At 39.3% G+C, this 21,311-nt stretch overlaps 2 protein-coding genes across 4 annotated transcripts in view; both read right to left on the bottom strand.

Moving 5' to 3' along the window:
* The window catches only part of pdzd2 (PDZ domain containing 2), a 43,061-nt gene extending 25,805 nt beyond the window's left edge, over positions 1–17,256 (bottom strand). For both annotated transcript variants that reach the window (XM_035166549.2, XM_035166551.2), the window contains exons 1-4: positions 16,877–17,256; positions 4,382–4,740; positions 3,433–3,911; positions 935–1,448 (exon numbers count right to left, since the gene is read on the bottom strand). In XM_035166549.2, coding sequence (XP_035022440.2) covers positions 935–1,448; positions 3,433–3,911; positions 4,382–4,501 — 1,113 coding nt within the window. In that variant the 5' untranslated portion in view covers positions 4,502–4,740; positions 16,877–17,256. The remainder of the gene's footprint in view (positions 1–934; positions 1,449–3,432; positions 3,912–4,381; positions 4,741–16,876) is intronic.
* zfr (zinc finger RNA binding protein) overlaps positions 1–21,311 on the bottom strand; it is a 1,162,720-nt gene that overhangs the window by 122,559 nt on the left and 1,018,850 nt on the right. The gene's annotated exons all lie outside the window — the stretch shown is intronic.

Below are 21,311 nucleotides of genomic sequence, written 5' to 3'. Positions count from 1 at the left end.
TGGCCCATCCATGTGCAATTTACCCTAGTGGTGCAGATGAAGAGTGAGAGAGAGAAAGAAAAGCAGGAGCCTGGCAAAGAGTGCTGCACATAATTCTAGAATAAATCAATGGCACAAAACACAAATTTAGAGAACTTAAAAGTTATTATGAGAAGTGTAGAAAAGTTGATTAATTATGAAATGTGGTGGGAAAAATTAGAATGCAGAGGGTGTGTTTGAGGTTGCCTCTTGGGTGTTTGTGTCATGTGTTATTTATTCATGATGAAGGTTTTGTTGTTCAGGTCCTATCTGTTGGGGGCACCTGGAGATTGGGCAACGTCCTCCCAGATCATAACTTTAAATACCAAATGAGTTTTTTTAACTTCCTGATTGTCCATACTCAGTTGGTCTTCTGACCAGGGCTTACTGGTTATCCATCGCACTTTATTAAAAAACCAAAGGAGATTGTGCAGTTGAAGTTGTGGCTCTGACACTGTGGAACACCCTTCCTGCAGACACAAGACCTGTGGTCTCTCTTGATGCCTTTATAAAGCAGCTTAAAACGTATTTATTCAAACTGTCTCTTACTATTTATCTTCAGGGTACATAGGCAATGGCACTTACTTCTGTTTTCACCTCTCATCCTTCTTCTTCTTGTTTATTGTTTAACAACTGTTAAACTTTGTGACTTTGCTCTCTGAAATGTACTTTACCAAACAAATAATGCTTGAACTAATGTAAAATTACTTCATCTCTTTTATTTTTGAAGCTTTATCTTGACTGAATGAATTTTATCGTTAAACTTTATGAAAATGTAATGCGGAAATTACATTTTTAAATAATTTGTGTCAATTGAGAAATAAATCCTGGTTCTTTGGAATGAATATGGAAGTGAGAGACCAACAAAGACCCCTGCAATTGTCCATTAAATTTGAGCACTGTATGGGAGTCTCACCTGGCTTGAAGATTCACTGCTGAACGAATCCATTTTGCATTTCAACGGCTGACTGTGACATCTCGCTGGCAGGGTGGCGGTGCCTCCACTATGCACATGCTGAGGAAGTGCTCTCACCGGAAGAGAGGTGTCTGGGCTTTCTTCTGTGGGTGTATGTGTGGAGAGGATGTAACCTGCGCCATTGCCTGGAGAACTGACTTCTGCATTAGTGGGAACAGAAGAACTGTAACCATTGTAGCAGCTCTGGAGTTCTGAGTCAGTACTGTCCCTGTTGTCTCGGTTAAAGGATGATCGTGATATGACACCAAACTTTCTTGTGCGTTTGCAGTTTGCTGGTGCGTCAGAGGGCTCAGAGGCAGCTCTGCCTAGCTGCTGGTCTTCAAAGCTGTCATTGCAGACATGGGTACTAACTATGCCATTCACATCACAAGGAGGGAGGGGAGCCTTTCGTTTGACTCTCCGCAGCATGATCAGGTAGACACAGCCTCCATTCCAGCACTGGTCAGCCAGGTAACTGAAAAAAGCATTGAAGGAATACTGTTGTCATTACATACAAGTTTATATATAATTCAGTCCTTACACCGTGACCTTGCTCTTTGACCTTTGACCACCAAATCAGTGAGTCCATGTAAGCCAAATTTGAAAGAAGACCCTTGAGGTGTTCCTGAAATATCACTTTCACAAGACAAGACATGTGTTCGAGAGGTCACAGGGACCATGACCTTTAACCCCCAAATTCTAATCAGGTCATCCAATAGTCCACGTGAATTTTTGTGCCAGATGCACTGAAAATCGTTTTGGGCATTCCCAATGTATATCGTTCACAACAACTTCACATGACCTTGGTCTTTTAACCTTCGACCACCAAAATGTAATCAGTTCATCTTTGAGTTCAAGTGAATGTTTGTGCCAAATGTGGAGACATTCCCTCAAGGTGGTCCTGAGATATCGCATTTACAAGGAATGTGCTTTGTGAGGTCACATTGTCCTCGACCTTTGGCTATCAAAATCTAATTAGTTCATCGTTAAGGTCCAAGTGGATGTTTGTAACAAATTTTCAAATACTGCGTTCACAAGAATGGGATGCACAAAGCAGAGCTCCAGACTGCGACTATTTTTGGAGACTAATTGTATAACTAGTCTTGTTACTATTATACTATTTTTTGTTAAAATTATTGCATAGGCCATCACGTGAATTACCAGGAGCGAGAGAAACATTGTGTGTGTGTGTGCTGGGAGCGAGGTGGAGACTATACACACGTGTACATACAGGCCCCGGGGCTCCGCCCCCACTCACTGGCACAACAGCACACAGTCAGATACGAGGAGCAGGAGCAGCTCGTGCACATGAAGCCGGTTAGTGACTTTGTCGAAGACCAGTGGAAACAAACAGCGAAAATACAGAGTTTCTCTCTGGTCCACAGCTGTTCAACGATCAGAAGGTTGGTTTGTATCTTGCTGGAGATTCTGTGTCTTCCTCCACTCTCCTGCTGACCTGCTCTCACTTTAACTAGTAAACACCAACACTAGTTATCTGGACCTGATCAGTACATGAAGTAACTTAGTGTTTGTTTGATTCGCTCCAGAGTTTATGAGGCTGCATTTAAACATCATGAAAAATGACTCGTCAACATTTTGTGTGTGCTCAGTACAACACGAGACGTGACACTCACAGTCAGGACTCCGGCTAAATTGACCTGAGCGATAATGATCCGACACCATCGATTCATAACTAAACACATGATTGATGAACTATGAACGTGAACTAGTTCATTTTCATCTCTATGAACTGAACTTCGAACTAGTTCTTTGTGTGAACTGGCTCACTGATTGAAAGTTCATCATCTAAATCATAACCATCCCAACCTGTTTACTGAGCTGGGTACATATACCCTGAGCCAAATGTTTAATATTTATTTAAGAGCAATTCTTGTCAACAGAGCCAGAAAGTCCATTTTATTTATTGTTTTGGTTGTTTGTGTGGTTTATTCTATTTATGGTTTATATATTTAGTATTTAATATTTAAATAATGAATATTTTTAAGAATGGAAAGTTCATTGCTATTTGAAAGGGTGTACTTGCAGGATTATGCTCTAATATTATAATTTTTTCAGTGGAATGAAAATGTTTTAAAATTATGACAATAATATTTCACACAATAATTTCTGGGCCAAAATATCACCCAAGGTGGTGGTGTTCTCCATTAAAAATATACATTCAGGCTATCTTTATTTGTATATATATCAATCAAAGGTTTTTGAGTTGTTTTTGCATTTTTTGCCTCAAGTCCACCTTAAATCCTAATAATTTCTTCACAATCTCTGCATTCACATATTTCAACCACTATCTGGCAGCTGTCTCCTCTCCTGGGTTTTAGAATATTGCTACAGGCAACAATATAATAATATAAACGATGAGACAACAGAGATTTGTCATGCAGTAGATATCGTGCTAATGTATTTCTACTGTGGTGGCAGTTTCATTGAAGTCATCTTACCTGGCTCCACTGACGTCTACTCCAACCATCAGCTGCCCATTCAGTGAGAGCAGTTCATCTCTGAGTTTAATCCTCCCACAGCGGGCTGCTGGGCTCCTCTTCTTCACCTCTGTCACCCAGATGCAGCCCACATCCATTATGGGGCCCTGGTCCCGCCTCCTTCTCGGCCCTCCCTTCTTTCTTCCATCAGGGTCCCCAAAAATGGGGATGTTCCCAAAGCTGAGGCCAAACTCAGCAGTATCCCCCTCGTCTTTACTGAGGAAAACGGCATGAACCTCGACATCTAACCCCTCTCTGCAGAGGGATGGGCTAGCTGACGGAGCTGTGTCCCCCTCCATGAAGTTGAACTTAATGTACTCCACCAACTTCTGAATGGCAGCCAGACACAGGGACTTGTCCTCCACATTAACACTGCTAACACTGCTGCTACTGCACACACTATCCCCTTCCCCATTCTGGTTGGAGTCCTGATCCACATGCTGGAGGAGGAAGAAGAGGAGTGACCAGTGAATGAAGCTGGATAACACTTCAGGAAAAGCCTTTAACAACTTAATGTTCATTTCATACTACTGATTGTTTGCTTAACAACATTCTGGTCACTAGTTTACAGTATATCTTTAGACTCATGCAGGGAGTCTACATGGAACACATAAGATGTTTTAATCTTAAACACATCAAAAGTTCCATGAGATTAACATGTGTAACGTTTGGAACATCACACAACAAATAAAGTGACAAAACAAGTCACAAACAAAATATTAGATACAAACTAAATGTCAAAATGATAGGCCACTTCACATAGGTCTTGTGTGATATACATGTAATTGTAATAATCAGTGTTTTGCTCACCACACTTTAACAGTGTTAGAATGTGGTGAACTTTAGAAAGCAAATTCACACCATATTTTATATTTAAGTAAAAACACAAGGTGTGTGACATACAAAGTACCTTGATGCCAGAACTGTCCTGATTCAGGTTGTGCTCCTGCTGGGATCTTGTGCTTTGTTCCCCCTGCCAGTCCTCCAGCAATGGGAGGATGCTGAGGGCGTTGTCCTGAGTGATGGGCATCCTGGCATCCTGGGCCTTTTGTTGGGTTTCTCACCAACAGCTACACTGATGATTCCAAAGGTTAGTATAGGCACAGTAACCAGTGAAGGCTGATGGCACCCAAATCCATCTCTGAAGGAGGCTGGCTGCAGAGAAACTGTCCAAACTCTACTCTGAGATTTCCAAAAGAGCCAGGGTGGGAAATAATGGATTACTGGCTGGACTTTTGTGCTGTGGTGTCTGCAGCACCAGCTCATTACCTAAAGAGAAAACAACAACAAGTCACATTGTGGCAGCAGATAGAATGGTAAACAATAATCAAATAAGATTGATGAACACATTTCCAATTAATCCTAATCCCTTATACCAGGGAAGATCACACAATAGTATAATAACATTGTTGGGGCTGAACATAGAACAATGTCTTGCCAGTTCGATATGTCCCTTCCTGCAGCTTGTCTCGTTTTCATCTCACAATCATCAAACTAATTCAATAAACTCATCTTAATTTTCTTCAACTCATTGCCTGCCTGTGTTCATTTTTATTTAATCTTTTCTTCAATCCATGATTCAATGTCTTGATAGATAGTGTTGGAGAATCTGCTGCAGTATCTCTCAAAACAAGCAGTTGAACCCAAAGGCTGACGATGTGTGAAACCTCTTGAAGGATTTTGAGAAAAGTCCAGTCACTGGGTATTAATGTAATTAAACACAATAATTTAATCTGGTGGGTTGATTTTAACTGAAGTTTGGGGATTTTGACTCTTTCTCCTGGGTCAGAATAAATAAATTATATAAATTATGTGTTATTATGTTATATTTTATTATATTATATTTTCGGTCTGCCTAGTTGTGTACAGCTACAGTATTTACAATGTATACAAGAATATATATGTATATATGAATGTTTGTGTATGTCTATGTATGAGTAATTTTGTCATAATTTCTGGATATAAACAAGTTGGCAGGAATATCGTATTGTATTTAAATTCATTTTGGTATCTAATCAAACTTTTTTCTTTTAGTATATATAAATTTATTATATATATTATATTCTTGACTTCATTGAAGGTTTATTTTGTGTAGTGTTTCTCAGCTAAGTAAAAGTATATGGTTGATAAGAAGGAAATAGACACGGTGTAGGGGTGAATGAGGAGACTATGAGAGGTTTCATTCTGGATACTGTTCCTCCTTGAAAAAATAATATCTTCAGCTTTCACAAGACAAAAAAACGGCTTAAGAAATCTGTCTGCAAGATGTCAAAGGTAGTTGCTGAACAATGCTGAAATCAGCATTCTAAAATGTATATGTAATGTATATGTCTATGTTTGCATTGAAAATAATGAGCTGGTGGATCGAGAAGTACAAGTCTTGTCAATGAGATGAAAATGATTGGCATGGTGAGGATAAACCTCCTTAATGGCTGCACTATAAGATCTGGAACAATAAAAAAAACTTAAATTAAAATGATGGACATTAAATTGGGCAGAAAAAAAGGGACAGCCACCACCTCATCTGTCACACATGCTTCTGTTATGCTCAGCCAGGCATGGCTCCACTGGAACTGACACACAGGCATTTACTGAGGATTTCACTGCTGATGGAAGCAACAGGATGAATGCAGAGATGGTCAGGAGCATTCTGTGCTCACATTTAGTCAAATGCATCAAATCTCACGTGAGGACATTTCATCACTCAGCAGAATAATGATTCTAAACACACTAAAACCTTTCATGGTGAGGAGGTGGAATATTTGTGTCTGGCTGTCGGTCATCTTCAGACAGTCAGTGACTGGAATGGGTTTTCTACTAAACATTATATATGATAATTTTGTGTTATATGTATTTAAATACAGCTTTAAATTAATATATAGAGCACAGTTACATACAAATATCATTATTACAAAAATATCATACAAATGTTATCACGCAGTATCATGTAGTCGTACAGTTACACTTGAGATAATGAATACTATATTCCCTCATTCAAACAGACATAATATAAAGCATCACATTTAGAACTAGAATGGCACTCAGAGTGAATACCTCTGCCAAAGACCACATACTCATAAATATTGTTCTCCTAAACATAGCAGATTTTTTTCTTCAAGGTTCATGAATCATGCTCTAAAGAAAAATCAAAGACAATGTTTCGCAATGTTAAAGAATGTGAAAAAAACATTCCTGGATCTGCCCCCTGAGCCAGATCTGCACCACAATTGTATGGGTTCTTCTTTGAGTCAAAATTTCAACAATTACAGACGATAAACACTAGAATAAGTGTATACCTCTGCCAAGGCCCACATACTTATAAACATCAGTCTCTAAACATGATTGATTTTTTATCAAGGTCCATGAATTATTCTCTAAAAGAAATCAATCAAAAATCAATATAGTTAAGAAAGGAAGTTAAAAGACACTGGATCTGCAGGGACACAAGCAAACAGAAATAAAAATGGTCAGGGGTGAACACCCTTTGAAACTACTCAAAATAAAAATCAGTATCAAGTTAAATCTTATTTAGGCTATTCCTAAAATGCAACAGAAATACTTGATTTTGTAGAATAAAGCAAACACAGAGTAATGTAAGGCAGATTAAAGGTCCAATGAGGATCTGATAGCAGAAATGGAATATAATATTCATAGTTATGTTATCATTAGTGTAATCACCTGAACCTTGATGTCACAAACTCTTCTAGAATCACCCAGAGCACAGACAGTCCCTTTAAATCTGGAGCCACTCCGACAACACTTCAATCAATCAATCAATCCAATTTTATTTGTATAGCCCATATTCACAAATCACAGTTTGTCTCATAGGGCTTTAACAAGGTGTGACATCCTCTGCCCTTAACCCTCAACAAGAGTAAGGGAAAACTACTAAAAATAAATAAATAAATAAAAACTTAATATTTTCATTAAAAATTATATCTACACATATATTTTTTAACAGAGATTAGATTTCACAAACATTTCCATTCAACCAAACATTAATATTACAAACAAAACACAACTTGGAAAGTCGGAGAAGATATTGGAACATGGGTCGCCCACGTCATCAATTATAAAGCTATTAACATCATTTTACAATCAGCTTTAAATAGTTGCTTCTACGGTCCACTTGTCAAATGCTACACTTTCGTCACTTGTACACTGTATGTCCGTCTCTCACAAGAACTTAACACTTTATCTTATCACACCTGATCCTTTTTCAGTGCTCTTCTTTATAATGCAATTAGGCTATTGTTAAGAGGTGTCAAGGTGTTGTTTAAATGCTCTAAACACAATAACACATTTTGTGTGTCCATGTTTTTCCAGATTACCACTTCAAAGCACCTACACAACTCAGGGAATGGGACCTTCTGAGGAGCATGTGAATGCACTGCACAGTATCTGTGAAACCCACAGTCAGTGATGGAGACGCTCTGTGGACACCTTAAGTTCTACACATTAAAAATAAATCATATTGATTATACTAGATGGGTGTTAACTTTTCCTTCATTTGAGGAAGGCCTCGCAATGACACCACTTTTTAAGCAGCTGTTAAAAACAGTTTAGTTAATGCTAAATCTAACCACTCATACCAGGCTGCTCTCCTGCTGAAATAATGAAATCAATGAATGTCTGGATGATAAAAATCTATCTACAAGTGTATGCTTAATCTCTTTCATTTACAGTTAATTTATGCTTTCTAAATGTTTGTTTTATTGTTGATGGTCTTTATTGCACATAGTGGTCACGCTTATTTTGCTAATTTTTCTCGTAGTCTGCTGTTAATTGTATGTCTATTTGTGTAAGAACACTGAGTGCAACTACACCGGAGTCAAATTCCTAGAACTCACACATGGCAAATAAAGCTGATTCTGAAACGTGGTGCTAAAGCAGCAAAGGCCTTCAGGGGCCTAATTCATAATAGAGCGCTCATATGTAAAGTGAGGAATCTGGGTTGACCCTTGTTCTATGCTTAACTACAGACAGAGAGTGGAGCAGAGCCACATCTGTGGCAGATATAGACAAAAACACAGGCTGCCATGAGACCACACTTAAATGACTATGCAGAGCTTGGGCTTCAAATAAACTGTTGGGCTTTGTGGTACCATCTGTCTACTATTCCTGTACACTCCATCTGAAGGCAAACAGGGCCTGTCCTGCTCTGGTCTCAGCTCAGCCATGAACTGGAATGAGAGATGGAGGTTTGCAAGGAAAAAATGGAGGTGAGGGTGTGCTACAATCTCAAGAGGGTGAAGCTTTCAAAATACGGTATCAAGTGACAAATAATGCGCCACGATCCCATAATTAGCCAGATTTCCACCGCAGAAGCTTTCCCGAAGAACTGAACCTTTGCAGGAACACTGTGCTTTTCCACCACAGGGACCATGGTCTAAATTTAGTTCCGGGGATTTATACACCCCCAAATAATCTGCACTCGGGTTGTAGCATGCTTCATGAAAATACAGAAACCTTTGGGATCGGGCTTGCAGTGCTGAATATTGGTATTCCAGTGTTTTATTTGATTGGTTTATTTGATTTGCAAAATTTGACATAAACTCAGTAGATACCACTTTCACTGTGCGTGTTGTTGTGACACCAGCAGGTAGGCCCAGCTGGCCACGCTTTGCAGTAGGTGCGCACAGTACAGTCCCTGGTCTTAAGACCATGGTGGAATCATCAGACACATCAAACATCAAAGAGCTGTCTGCAGGAATAATTAGATTCCTTGAAAAAGAGTTCCTGGGTCTAAAAGTTCCATGTTCTTTTGGTCGAAACACAACAATTCATGACTAAAAGGAGCAAGTCCAACAGATGGATGAGATGCACCATTTTAAAGGCTATTCATTGTGCTTATTAATCCTCAGCCTGTGTGGTTCAGGAAGATATTATTCAAGTCAAAGAATATAACCCTGATTAGGTCATCTATTTAGGATGCTAGTGAGATGCATTATGGGCTATGTAGGATCCAGCGTTTCTTTTGCTGGACCTATAGGTACTGTTTATTGCAGCTGTATTCGCCGTGGCAATCATGATGTGGGTGTGTTGAGAAAATTGAGCAGAGTGTTCAACTTTGTGCATCACCACAGGCAGCTGGCAAACAACTCCCCTTCCTTACAGAACCTCTGGGCAGGGTCACTTAGACTGAGACAAATAAAGCTGCATTCACTTACACTCAAAGTGTGGATAAAATTACTGTAAACAAGCTGCACACACGAAAAAATACCAAACACTAACTACATCAAGTTACTACTAGGGCTGTTGTCAGTGACAATCATGGCCAATTACATTCACTACTATCTACATACTATCTTCTACCTACATGGAATCAAATTATCATATTTACCAAACTGATATTTTACTGTAATAGCTGATAACATTAAACAAACTATTCAATTAAACTTCAGTATGATTACATCAAACACAAGGCAGAGGTCAGGCACCTTCTTTCTCTGAATGGGATAGAAGTCCAGTATGTACATTGTTCACATACATTGTTGTACGTCTATGGTACACTCAGCTGTAAAACCACCGGCCATTGGAGATGTTGAAAAGCTGACATTAGGATTGGAGTAAAAAATCCTGCATCAGTGAAGTTCTTGGTATGTCCTTACATTTTGGGAAATGTGTTCCACTTTCTTTTGCAACAATGTTGCAATTGTATTTAGCAAATTAGCAATAAAGTTGTTACACTTGGAGGTAAATATAAACTCTGGTATTTTGATGGAAAATCATTGCCAAAAGGTACTTTTCTCTGTTTGTTTTTTTTGGTTTAACATGTCAAAATGTTTGTAAATTAATTGACATCTGAATGTACATGACTCGTGGCAATCCCCACACAGAACAATATGTAAAGCTTATAAGAAAGCCATTCCTTAGATTGTTCTACCCTTTTGGTAAATGTTACATGTTAATCAGAGCAGAATATTAATATTTATTTATTTCATATTTAGAGTGAGAAAAATACAAAGATGTTACCATGAAATCAATGTCCTACTAGGAAATGACTTCTTGATAGAAATGCTATCAGTTTTTTCCTCAGTTTTTAGATGAATGCAACCAATGATCAAGTGTTCAAAAAAAATGAGGAAACAAGAAAATGTTTTTGGTATAAAAAAACATTAGTTTTATTATTTCATTTGATATATTCACTGGTTACTTGTGATCAAAAACGCTAGCAGTGGCACCGGTGGGGGGAAGTGTTGATATACTGTATATATATAATGTATTATTATTATGAGAATTATCATTATTAATATTATATAATTAAAGTGTTGCCCCCTGTTGCCTGCGGGCCACTGGTTGAATCTTTCTTCTCTCTTGCAAGAGGAACATGTAGGAGCCTCATGACAGTCTCTTGAATTTACACTACTCTGTCATATTAGCTGACAACTTGAATTTTCTTTAAAATGTATGAAAATGCCCCGATGAGGCCTTTTGGTAAAAGCTTTAAATTCTAATATTTAAACAGACAGAGATACACAGAAACAGGGTCAGTGCGTCAACTGATGACACAAATCCATTAAACAACAACAACAGTATTAACATGACATTTCAAGTTACAACCTAAATCCTTCTAAATGGAGCCCTTCCCCCTCTCTACATAAGCTCTGGCTGAACACTTGTAACAGAATTAAAGAGCTTTAGTCTGCATTGTTACAGAGAAAAGGCACAACTCCACTGTCATCTCCGAGAGCTTCTGCTTATCACTGACATTATCATCCATTTCAAACACAGCTGTTGTTAAATACTTTAAAGATTTGATATTGGTTGAAGACCTGTCTCTTTTTTTGTGTGCTATATCATGGATTTTGGAGGAAAGGAGCAGGTAATGCAAAGCAGTGTTGAGTTTTCGGTAAGACACCTCAGAACATGCGTTCTCTTCAGGGACATGCAAACATTGTGATGCTCCTCCCCCCAGTGTCATCACCATAATGTACATCATCTGACACACTCATCTGTTTGATGGTGCATTTTAAGTCTGCTGCCTGAGCAAAAAATCAGAAGACACCGTATATTCACATCATACAGGAACATTTTTTACATACTGTATATGCACACATTACAATGTAAACTGATGTGGTATGACCATGATGTATACATCATAGATGTAGAAAGTGTATTGTCTGTTGTCATTGTCCAGTGACCTGAAGCATTTATTTTGAAACTTATTTTGGTCTAATAAGTGACAACCAACGACAAGAGCTTCAAAAGAGTGAGCTGGTTGTTTTTTTCTTACAGGGCCACAAAGGAGACACATGACACATGTTTGCGTGGTCAGTGATGACAAAGTTTACTAAGCAAAGCAATGGAGAACATTGACTCCTAAAATTAACCTTAAATTAACATTTGGTTTATCTGAAACCACAGGGCTCAATGTGGCCTAGAATAAACCTACATTAACCTTACCACAGTAAATGGTCTATTACAGTGGAAAGCTCTAAGCATTGTTTGTATGGCAACCCACATGCCATCTCCTCATGGGTGTATGTGCACTGTAAACAATTAGTGTTTACAATGTTGTAACGGTGCAGGACTAGACATTGCTTCTTGGACACTGTGCAGCATCCCACAGCTAGCACGTGAGAACACTACTGCAGAGGACTGCAAAACGACTTGCTGCTGCACCATCGAGGTGTAAACACTCCGACATGTCCCTCTACCTTAGAGTTTGACAACAGGGATTAGTTGCCCACTCTTTGTTCCGTGTTCAGGCTGACCTACATGTCTCGTCCCACCCATCCCCCTACACCCTGCTCTACTCCTAGGCACCATATGGCCAAAGATTAGAAAAAGCCACATTTCAGTACATCCGAAATGTCACATTGTTATAGAATAAAAGGGAAAACACACTAATGTAGTCCAGTGTAGTCCTGATACTTCAATCAGCTGGCGATACTGACTATAAAGAACATGTTTTGGACCTTCAATCTACCATAGAAGATTCATAACAAACATGACATGTATGCACAGCAAATAGATTCTACCTGAAGATTGTTTTTACTGTCATTATTGCAATGCATGACCAAATTGGCAGCTTTTTTCCAGTGCAATCTGAGAGCTCTTTTGTATCACTTTCTAATCATTTCACTTAAAGTTACTTTTAGAGCACTTCTGTTATACTGATGATGACTAGAGAATTGGAAGATACTATTTCTTCAGGGTGTGTCTAACACTTCATAAATTAAACTACTGCATTGCATTTGGTTTCAAATGGTTTATTAGGAAAATAGTCTGTTGTTGAGCTGCCCTCTCAAGTAGTGCTGTTCCATATTCTGTCCAACCGCTCAAGTAATTCGTTTTATTAGTAGTTTGCGAAATTAATATGGTTGTTCCAAAATGTATCTATTAGGGGAAATACTTTGATTGCTTAACAGTGAAGCACTATAAATTCTTTACTTTTGGCACAAAGGTTTTGAAATCACAGGTTCCTGAGGAGTTTGTGAACATTGTATAGGAAATAAATGAAAACGAATGGCACACATCTTGATTTAACTGATTCAACTATGACTACTGAAAACCACTTCCTTTAATGGGTAAAGCAAGTACTGTTGCAAGTTCCAATATTTAAAGACCTTAATGTAAATCTTGATAACAAAGATTAGATAGTACTTTATAGTCATCCCTCACAAACCTGCCATGACAATGAGGCCATATCCACACTCTGTGTTTAGCCTACAAAGAACCATCTGTGGTGCAGCTGCTGAATCATAACTTTATACCTGAGCTGGATTGAACACATGGAATACCTACACCAATCCCACATGCATACATTCTTTTGATCAGAGGGAAGGCCCAAAACTGACCCACAGTCAATGATATAAAGCTGCTTTCAGACATGCACTGAACACCAGATAATCCCTGAGATTATCTGGTGAGGGGCTGTATATGAGAACGCAAATTTCCGAGTGAGAGCCTCCAGACATTCTCTGGAGTTTCTCCTGCCAGCCCCTTAGTAAAAACTCCAGATGAATGAGCCTGAGTGAGAATATAGCAGGAGATCCTCTAGAGGATTTACCACGAGCGAGTGTTTGTGTTGATGACGTTTCTAACACACCTTGGACTGAAAGGTATATCAAGAGAGCCTTTGATAAGGGCCAACACCAGTGTTGATGTGCTGTAAACAAAAACACCTGATTTTAAATTGAAGTTGCGTCCTGCCTCTGCCCCCTCACCTGAATGCCCTGGAGATTTCTGTCGTGTCTGAGCAGTGTCAGCAACATGATGCTCCACCAGAAAATACACTGTCCTTACTCCTCTACAGTTAAATGTAACATTTAACGTCAGGTGAAAGATTCATTGATCTCAAAAATAAACTAATCAAGGGATGAGATGAATATGTGACAATGATTGATGGTTCACATTTTACTAACACTGCAGAATATAAAAAGAAAACGCTACTCATTTTTCCATATTAACCTGCAAGTCAAACATGCTGCAGTTAGCCTAACATGTTTGAGAGTCTGCATCATAAAGTTAGTTTACATTAAGTAACTCGCATTTTTTTTCGACTCTATTTGAAGTGTTTTATTTAGTTATACAGCATGTACAATAGGAGATTTTTGCTTGAAGGGGAAACTGATTCAGGGCTCAGAGGCTGAACAGGGGCACTGGAACATGCCAGGGATTAGAGATATTTATTGTTTCAGGCCATGGTGAGCTGCTGTCAGCAGTTTGTGAGTGGTGTGCCGAGAGAGCAGGGCAGGCTGATTCTGTCTAGAACAGGAACAGAGGATTTTCACCTCACTGTATTCAAATGGTTGAGCTCTGTTGAACAAGCAACACAACGCAGCACAAGCAACATAACACAGAACCACAATGCAGTTCGGCAACACATGATGAGTATGTGTGTGTGTATCAGGCCGCACTATCCCAAAACTAGAGAGAGTTGAAACAAGCTGAATCAAGTTCAGACTGAAACACTTAAGTCACCTTAAGTCATCTTGTCATCACCTTCATTTGTGTTATCTAAGGGGGAATCTAAGTGTATTTGCAGCGTCTCCAGCGCGGGACCAACATGTTTAAACATGTGGGGTGGTAAGAGTGCACTGATTATGGAATATGTTCATGTACGACAGTTGTTTGGGGCTAGGACTTTCTATCTGGGCAGGTGCAGAAAAGAAATGCTTTGAGGGGGTTTGAAAATAATGATTATATATATATATATATATATATATATATACACACCCAGGCATGACGAACAGCACTGCGTTAGGACATTTCCAGAGTTACTGTGGACACAGTCAGATTGAAGGTCCTTGATACGTACCACAACAGAATTATGATCATGAATGCATGAAAAATGATTTATGGAAATGCGCGTATCCTCTTACAAGAAGAGTGGATCATATATTAGATTAGGTGATAATCTGTTCAGACACGACTGTTTATAGCAGTGTACAGTGCAAACATCCATTCTTAGAATCAACCAGTGTCCCTCCCTCTAACTAATGGTCCTATATGAACAAATGCCTCCTAGAGAACAGTCACAACTCAGATTTGATCTGTCTTAAACAAATGCCCACTCGTGCCATATGTACATTAAAATAGGTTTAGGTACCTGTTCATCAAATAATTTCTGCTGCCCATAGTGGTTAAGGCATGCTTTCCTGATTTGAATGACAGTAATTGGGGACAAAGTCCACAGTGTTTTTCCATAAATGTGAAGTTTATCTCAGGTCAGTAAGATGCTACAGTGCTCAGAATATTTTCAAAAGTTATAAACTTTTATTGTGAAATGACCTCCTTTTGTTTCTCAGTGCAGTTTCTGCTTGTGGAGGTTCAATGGAGGACAGTATTACAAAAAGGACATATGATAGAGACTGTAACTTTGAAAGATACTCACTTGATTGATCTAATGCAGGCCACTGAAGTCTCTTCATTCAATCTTTGGAATCAACACAAAACGAGGACTGTGGAGTTTGTACCCCGTCTCACCCATGTGAAATATTTTACAAGAGTATATCCCAATGACCAGTATGAGGTGGTCCAGTAAGGAAGGATGATTTATGTGCTGATACAGTATATATGCCCCCTGACTGCTATTTACAGACAAATGGTCCACAGCACCAACTCATTCTGACCAGGCCTGATCCTGACAACTAAACATCCTCAGCAGAGCCCAACTTGAAGCAGATGTTTTTTTAATATCAAAACTCTCAATTTTCTTTCTCCCTCTCCCTCTCCCTCTCTCGCTCACCTCTTTCTCACACACCCACTCACACACACACACACATACACATGTTCAGAACACATTAAGTGCAGTAAAAGACCTGCTCTTGCACTAGCTGTTTTATTATCACGAAATAACACAAGACGTTTGTCTATGGACAGACTGTTGCTGTGGAACATCCATGCCAAAAAAAACATTTTCCTGCACAACACTTAAAAATATTGTTTATTTTTTAAGATTATTCTGAAGCTGTCATATAGACTGAATGAAAAGTTCAGTCATTCTGATTGGATCAAATGGAAGAATATCTGCTCCTATCAAAACTGCTTCAAACAGCACTCTCTGTGTGGACCTATAGAGGTGGACCAACTGACTGCTCCTGCATAGTGCTCCAGGCAAAGCAACAAACGCTGTGTGGAGAAGTGTGAACTATAATCACATGTGTCTGGTTCCTGAAGGTGGTAGGCTGGGAATGATCAGTGCAGTCTGGATGGCAGCCTGTAGATGTAAAAGCTATCACATTATTATACAGTGAGGTCATTTGGAAACAGCAGTCAGAGGAGAAAAACAGTGAATGGAGAAGCAGAGATTTCCTCAGCAGGAATGCAATGATAGCAATTCACCCGCTGCTTTCCATCAGGGCAGAGCAGTCCAGCAGGGTTTGACAGAGGGATGAGCTGAAGAGGGCCCATCTGTGGACACCAAGACAATCTCCTGATCTGCCTGTCTGCACACATTAATCTGCTTCACTCACCACTATACAAACACAAGTTAATGTGGATGCAGGAGCCCGTCTCATTTTACTTTCTGTTATTTGCTTTTTTTATTAGAACTAATTTTTAGTTAATACTAAACCGATTCTCTGGACAATGTTGCCAGTCACAGAGATGGCTTGTGTGGTAGTTGGACAATGGAGCAAGATGTGGACAGAACGAATCCAACGTTATTTTCTAGTTTTAAAAGTCTCTCATACAAATCCAGCAAGTACTCACATTCTATACGGATTCGATATATTGAACAAGTTCAAGTGGCTCTAATGAGGTGACGGTGCCGTTTGCGTCGTGACTGTAATATTATGAGCCACCGTGATCCTTCTGTGTCCATGTCACAGCAGCACAGTGAGAGGACACAACTGACTGCACCAGTTCACTCTCTGTGACTCTATGTTGCAGTGTGTGAGACCGTGTGAGAAAGTATCATGCAGCGGGTAAAAACAGACAGCACAGGATGTCGTACCTTCAACTACATGGTCACTCACTCCGAGGGATCCCGATCCCACTTCACAGAGTTGGAATATTCCATGTCGTCAGTTTTTTTCTTTTATGAAAATAAACTAGGTCTCCAAAACGCACATACACAGCTTATAAGATCTTCTTAGCGGTTAAATCCGCGCAAGAATAAAGTAGCGCAAAGCTGCATTTACGCGCAGCTTGGGGAGAAAAGTGTCTCCAGACTTCAACTCCATTCAACAGATATCCACTGCAGGAAAAAGCGTCCGAGAAGCGACACTTCTGCTAAACTGCACTTTAATAATGTTCTGCGTTCTTCTTTCTCCACAGATGGATACTCCGCGTCAGGGAAACTGATGAGCTTTCATTCGGCTGCAGGCGGAGGGCGGAGACAAAATGTCCACATTTTGTTGAGACGGCGGTTTTATCCTGAACTCCGCCTCCAGCTCCTCTTCCTCCGTCGACTGTTCATTCACTGCTGTACTCCAGCTGACAGCGGCGTGGCGTCGCTCCGGTCCACTGCACGGTCACCAATCACATCAATAATATAATCAACAGCGATATATTTCTACTGTTATCTTTGTCGTCATTATTAGTACTATGTTTATATTATTTTATTGGACGTTAATTTTATTGTGATATCGGCCCACGAGTCTGAAATAAAGCTCAACTATTATTGCGCCAAATCATAATATACATTATCTCAAGGCACTTAACATAGAAGGTCAAGACCTTCAAAATTATAGAGAAACCAACAGTTCCACAATGAGCAGCTTTCTGGCGACTGTGGAGAGGAGGAACTCCCTCATTAACTGGAGGAAACCTCTAGCAGAAGCAGACTTCAGTTTAATATTACTCAGTGAGTAACTCTTTAACCCCAATTGAAGAATGGACCTGTCAGTCAATAAGACATGATTATTTTCACATATTTGTATGTAAACCTCTCTGATTGGTCTTGTTGATTGAAGGTGAACACAGCACTATTCACTGAAGACAGTACAACACCTCCTTCTTTCACTAATGTTCAGTTACAGTGACAAAATATAGTGATAAGCTCAAAGTAGAGAATTATTTGGGCTAAAGAAAAAATCTTTAGGGCTACAACCATGAGTGCCCAGGCCAGGTGATGTCCCCTATAGACCCTCTTTACAGCAGCCATTTTGACATGCAATAGAAGGTAAAACCAGGGATGACTAATCACATTAATTAAGGTTGTGCTCTATTTAGCCTTAATTAATGTGATTAGTCACCCCTGTGTTTACCTATGTCAAATGGCTGCCGTGAAGAAGGTCTTTACCTTAACCGCTACATGATCCTTCAAACCACCCTTCCATTACTTCTTGTTCATTCACCCATCTTCCAGATTCCTCGGCTGTTTTTTATGTCACAGTTCTGCACACCCTAATACAAACCTCACCTCACTTTTAACATGGGTTAGGGTCAATCACTTTCATCCTCCTTTGCCTCCTGATGTCTTAATGCATCACGGCCTTGTGTTCCCCCAAAACACATTTGACTGCCTCTACACAGCCTCACACCCTGCTGTGCCTTCTCAAAGACAGAGCCTTTAATTCATCAATCCCTTCATTACACCAGTTAAAGGGATCATCGTTGTTACGGGCTCATCATGTCTAACAGAATTTGTCAATCACCTGAACAACCAAGCTCTCAACCAACCCTTTATTGCTGTTCTTACTCAGTAAAAATATTTTTCAACACTACCTTCCGTAGACAAAGTGCTTTACAGTACAGTTTTTGCAACTCACCCATTCACACATTCATACAGGGCATCTATGAGCAGCACTTTCTGTATTACACATCGTTGTGATTAAATGCAGATATACAGCATGTTAGATGGGCACAATGCTAGCAAGTTCCCTTCAAATACAAGTCTGTTTCCATTTTATAAGCATTTTAGAAGATCTTGGCACAAGTGCAGGCCCGCAGCATTACCACGACCAGGCCACCTGCATCACTGTTATTGCTATTAGTGTTATGTATAATAAAATCTGATCAATATATTAAACATTACAAATATTGGTATTATTATGATACGCTATTGAAAAGTGAAATGGCTTTGCGCTTGAAATCTGGAGCTGTTTACCAGACACATAGACAAAGACTTTGTTGACTTTATTGTTTCTGACAGTCAGGACACACACTGACATAGGATGTGATAAGAGGCCACAAACATTATGGCAGGGCAAGGCGAGCACATCTGCATACGCTATGGCAACACATTGTAAATGTATAATTGGAAAATCATTGGAGGCCACTGTCGCCCATCGTTGTCGTGTTGGACAGTTTTATAAAATCTGCATGAATTCATGATTGATTGTGTTTTTTTTCCCCTGTCCCCATTCTGCTCTTCCCTATAGGATCTGCACACTTACCCTGTGGTGACAAAAGCACAATGTCTCTTTCACCTCAGATGGCTGAAAGGTTTAACATGAGATCCTTCTGGCCTTCCACAGAGGCACAACAGAGAGCATCCTCACTGGAGGCATATCAATCAATCAATCAATCAATCAATCAAATTGTATTTGTATAGCCCATATTCACAAATCACAATTTGTCTCATAGGGCTTTAACAAGGTGTGACATCCTCTGCCCTTAACCCTCAACAAGAGTAAGGAAAAAATAAAAATAAAAACCTTAACAGGGTAAAAAGAACGTAGAAAACTCAGAGAGAGCCACATGTGAGGATCCCTCTCCCAGGACGGACAGAAGTGCAATAGATGCCACATGACAATCATTGTTTCATAAATGGTCTTTATTTATATAGCAGCTTATTTAGTCTTGATGACCACTAAAAGAGCGTTACAGTACAGTTTAGTCAATGACACACACATTGATACAGTGTATCTGTCTCTGTCATACATCACTCACACACTGCCACAGTTCACTTACCTGCAGTATTTAAGGAGCAGTCATTTTGCCACAGCCATTCGGGGGAAATTTGGGGTTCAGCATCTTGCCCAAGGGCATGTCTGCACGTGGAATGGGGGAGACTGGGAATGAACCCCCGAACCTCTGGTTAGTGGACAACCTGCTCTAAATCGCTTGCACTGATACTTTTTCTTAGGTTTGGCACGTTTTACACCCACATTGCAGGCGTGCACACACACATAAATGATGACACATTATTCTTTTACCATAACATACTTTATTTCTGTTAGAAATTCATTAGTTATATATTGCACACATTTAGTAACTTTTGTATATTCAACATTAATTTATTTTGTATTAAGTTGTTTTATTTTTCAGTTTTACTAATGCTGAAGGGATTTCTTACTTGCACTGTCGGGGCCATCATCTGACTAAAGGATGGACTCCAAGCAGTGAATATAAATACAGGAAGGGCCAATCACGCTGCACCAAGTGCAACATCAAAAGGGGATTTGAGTTATTTTGTTAGATACACATTGTATTTCAGTAGGATTAAGTGTAGTACTTATTTTTTGCTTTCATGATTAGATATTTATTTCAAGTTATAGACCAACTGCTCGTTCTGCATCTTTGTTTTCATAGCCTGAGTGCCAATATTGGCAGTAGATTTATTGCACCGGTTAAGCTTTTGCTTCACTGCTTATTGCATCTGCCACCACCCCATAAAATACAAGGCTGGATTACTAGGCAAAGCTGGCAACTGTTACAGAGCCCCCTGACAGCTTCTTTCAGCCATGATCAATCAAGATTGTCTGTACATCTTATAGGAAAAGTTTCAGTTCTGTTGCTTGTCAATGGCTTGGGGAGGGCTGAAGGCCTGGTGTTACACTTAGCCTCTTCAAGACTATATGTGTTTTCTGCTTTGGTTATCAAATAACTTTTTTACAGTGTACTCTAATTTGTGCCTGGTATGAAATACAACGATAAATGTTTGTATAGTATGTGAAACACAGCCAAAAACTTGAAACACAAACTTGCATCAAACACTTACATCAAACAGAGTTTGCCCATATTAAAAGCTCTCTGCCTAACTTGATGGACAATAAGGAGAAACTTGAGATACATAAGCTTGTCAAAGTGGATCAACAGATTTACTTATAGGAATCAAAAATCAAATTATACTAGTGCATGTATGGTACATTCATTCAAAGCAATATACAAATAAGCAAACTAGAAAATTACTTTTCATACCGCGAAAAACACTATTTCCTCAAGTTAAAATACATTGAAGGGAATTGCATTCACCTAAGGTAAATAGTAGGCCTTTTCTCATGTTTTACTATCTGATCGTCACAAGAACATTATGAGATATTTACAGAGTAATGGTATTAGTATATCTGAAGTCATTTTGTTCCTTCAAGAGCAACTAAAAGAGTTCATGCATCTGAAATTAGCCTATATGCTGACATAGTGGTGGAAGGTATGCAATTAAGTATGATAAAAACATTTGCAGAGGCTCCATAATTTATAATTATATCATAGAATTCGACAGG

The sequence above is a fragment of the Hippoglossus stenolepis genome, chromosome 9 (assembly GCF_022539355.2).
Source record: "Hippoglossus stenolepis isolate QCI-W04-F060 chromosome 9, HSTE1.2, whole genome shotgun sequence".
NCBI lineage: Eukaryota > Metazoa > Chordata > Actinopteri > Pleuronectiformes > Pleuronectidae > Hippoglossus > Hippoglossus stenolepis.
The sequence above is the reverse complement of the archived record's forward strand: the minus strand, read 5'-3'. Positions and strand labels throughout refer to the sequence as shown.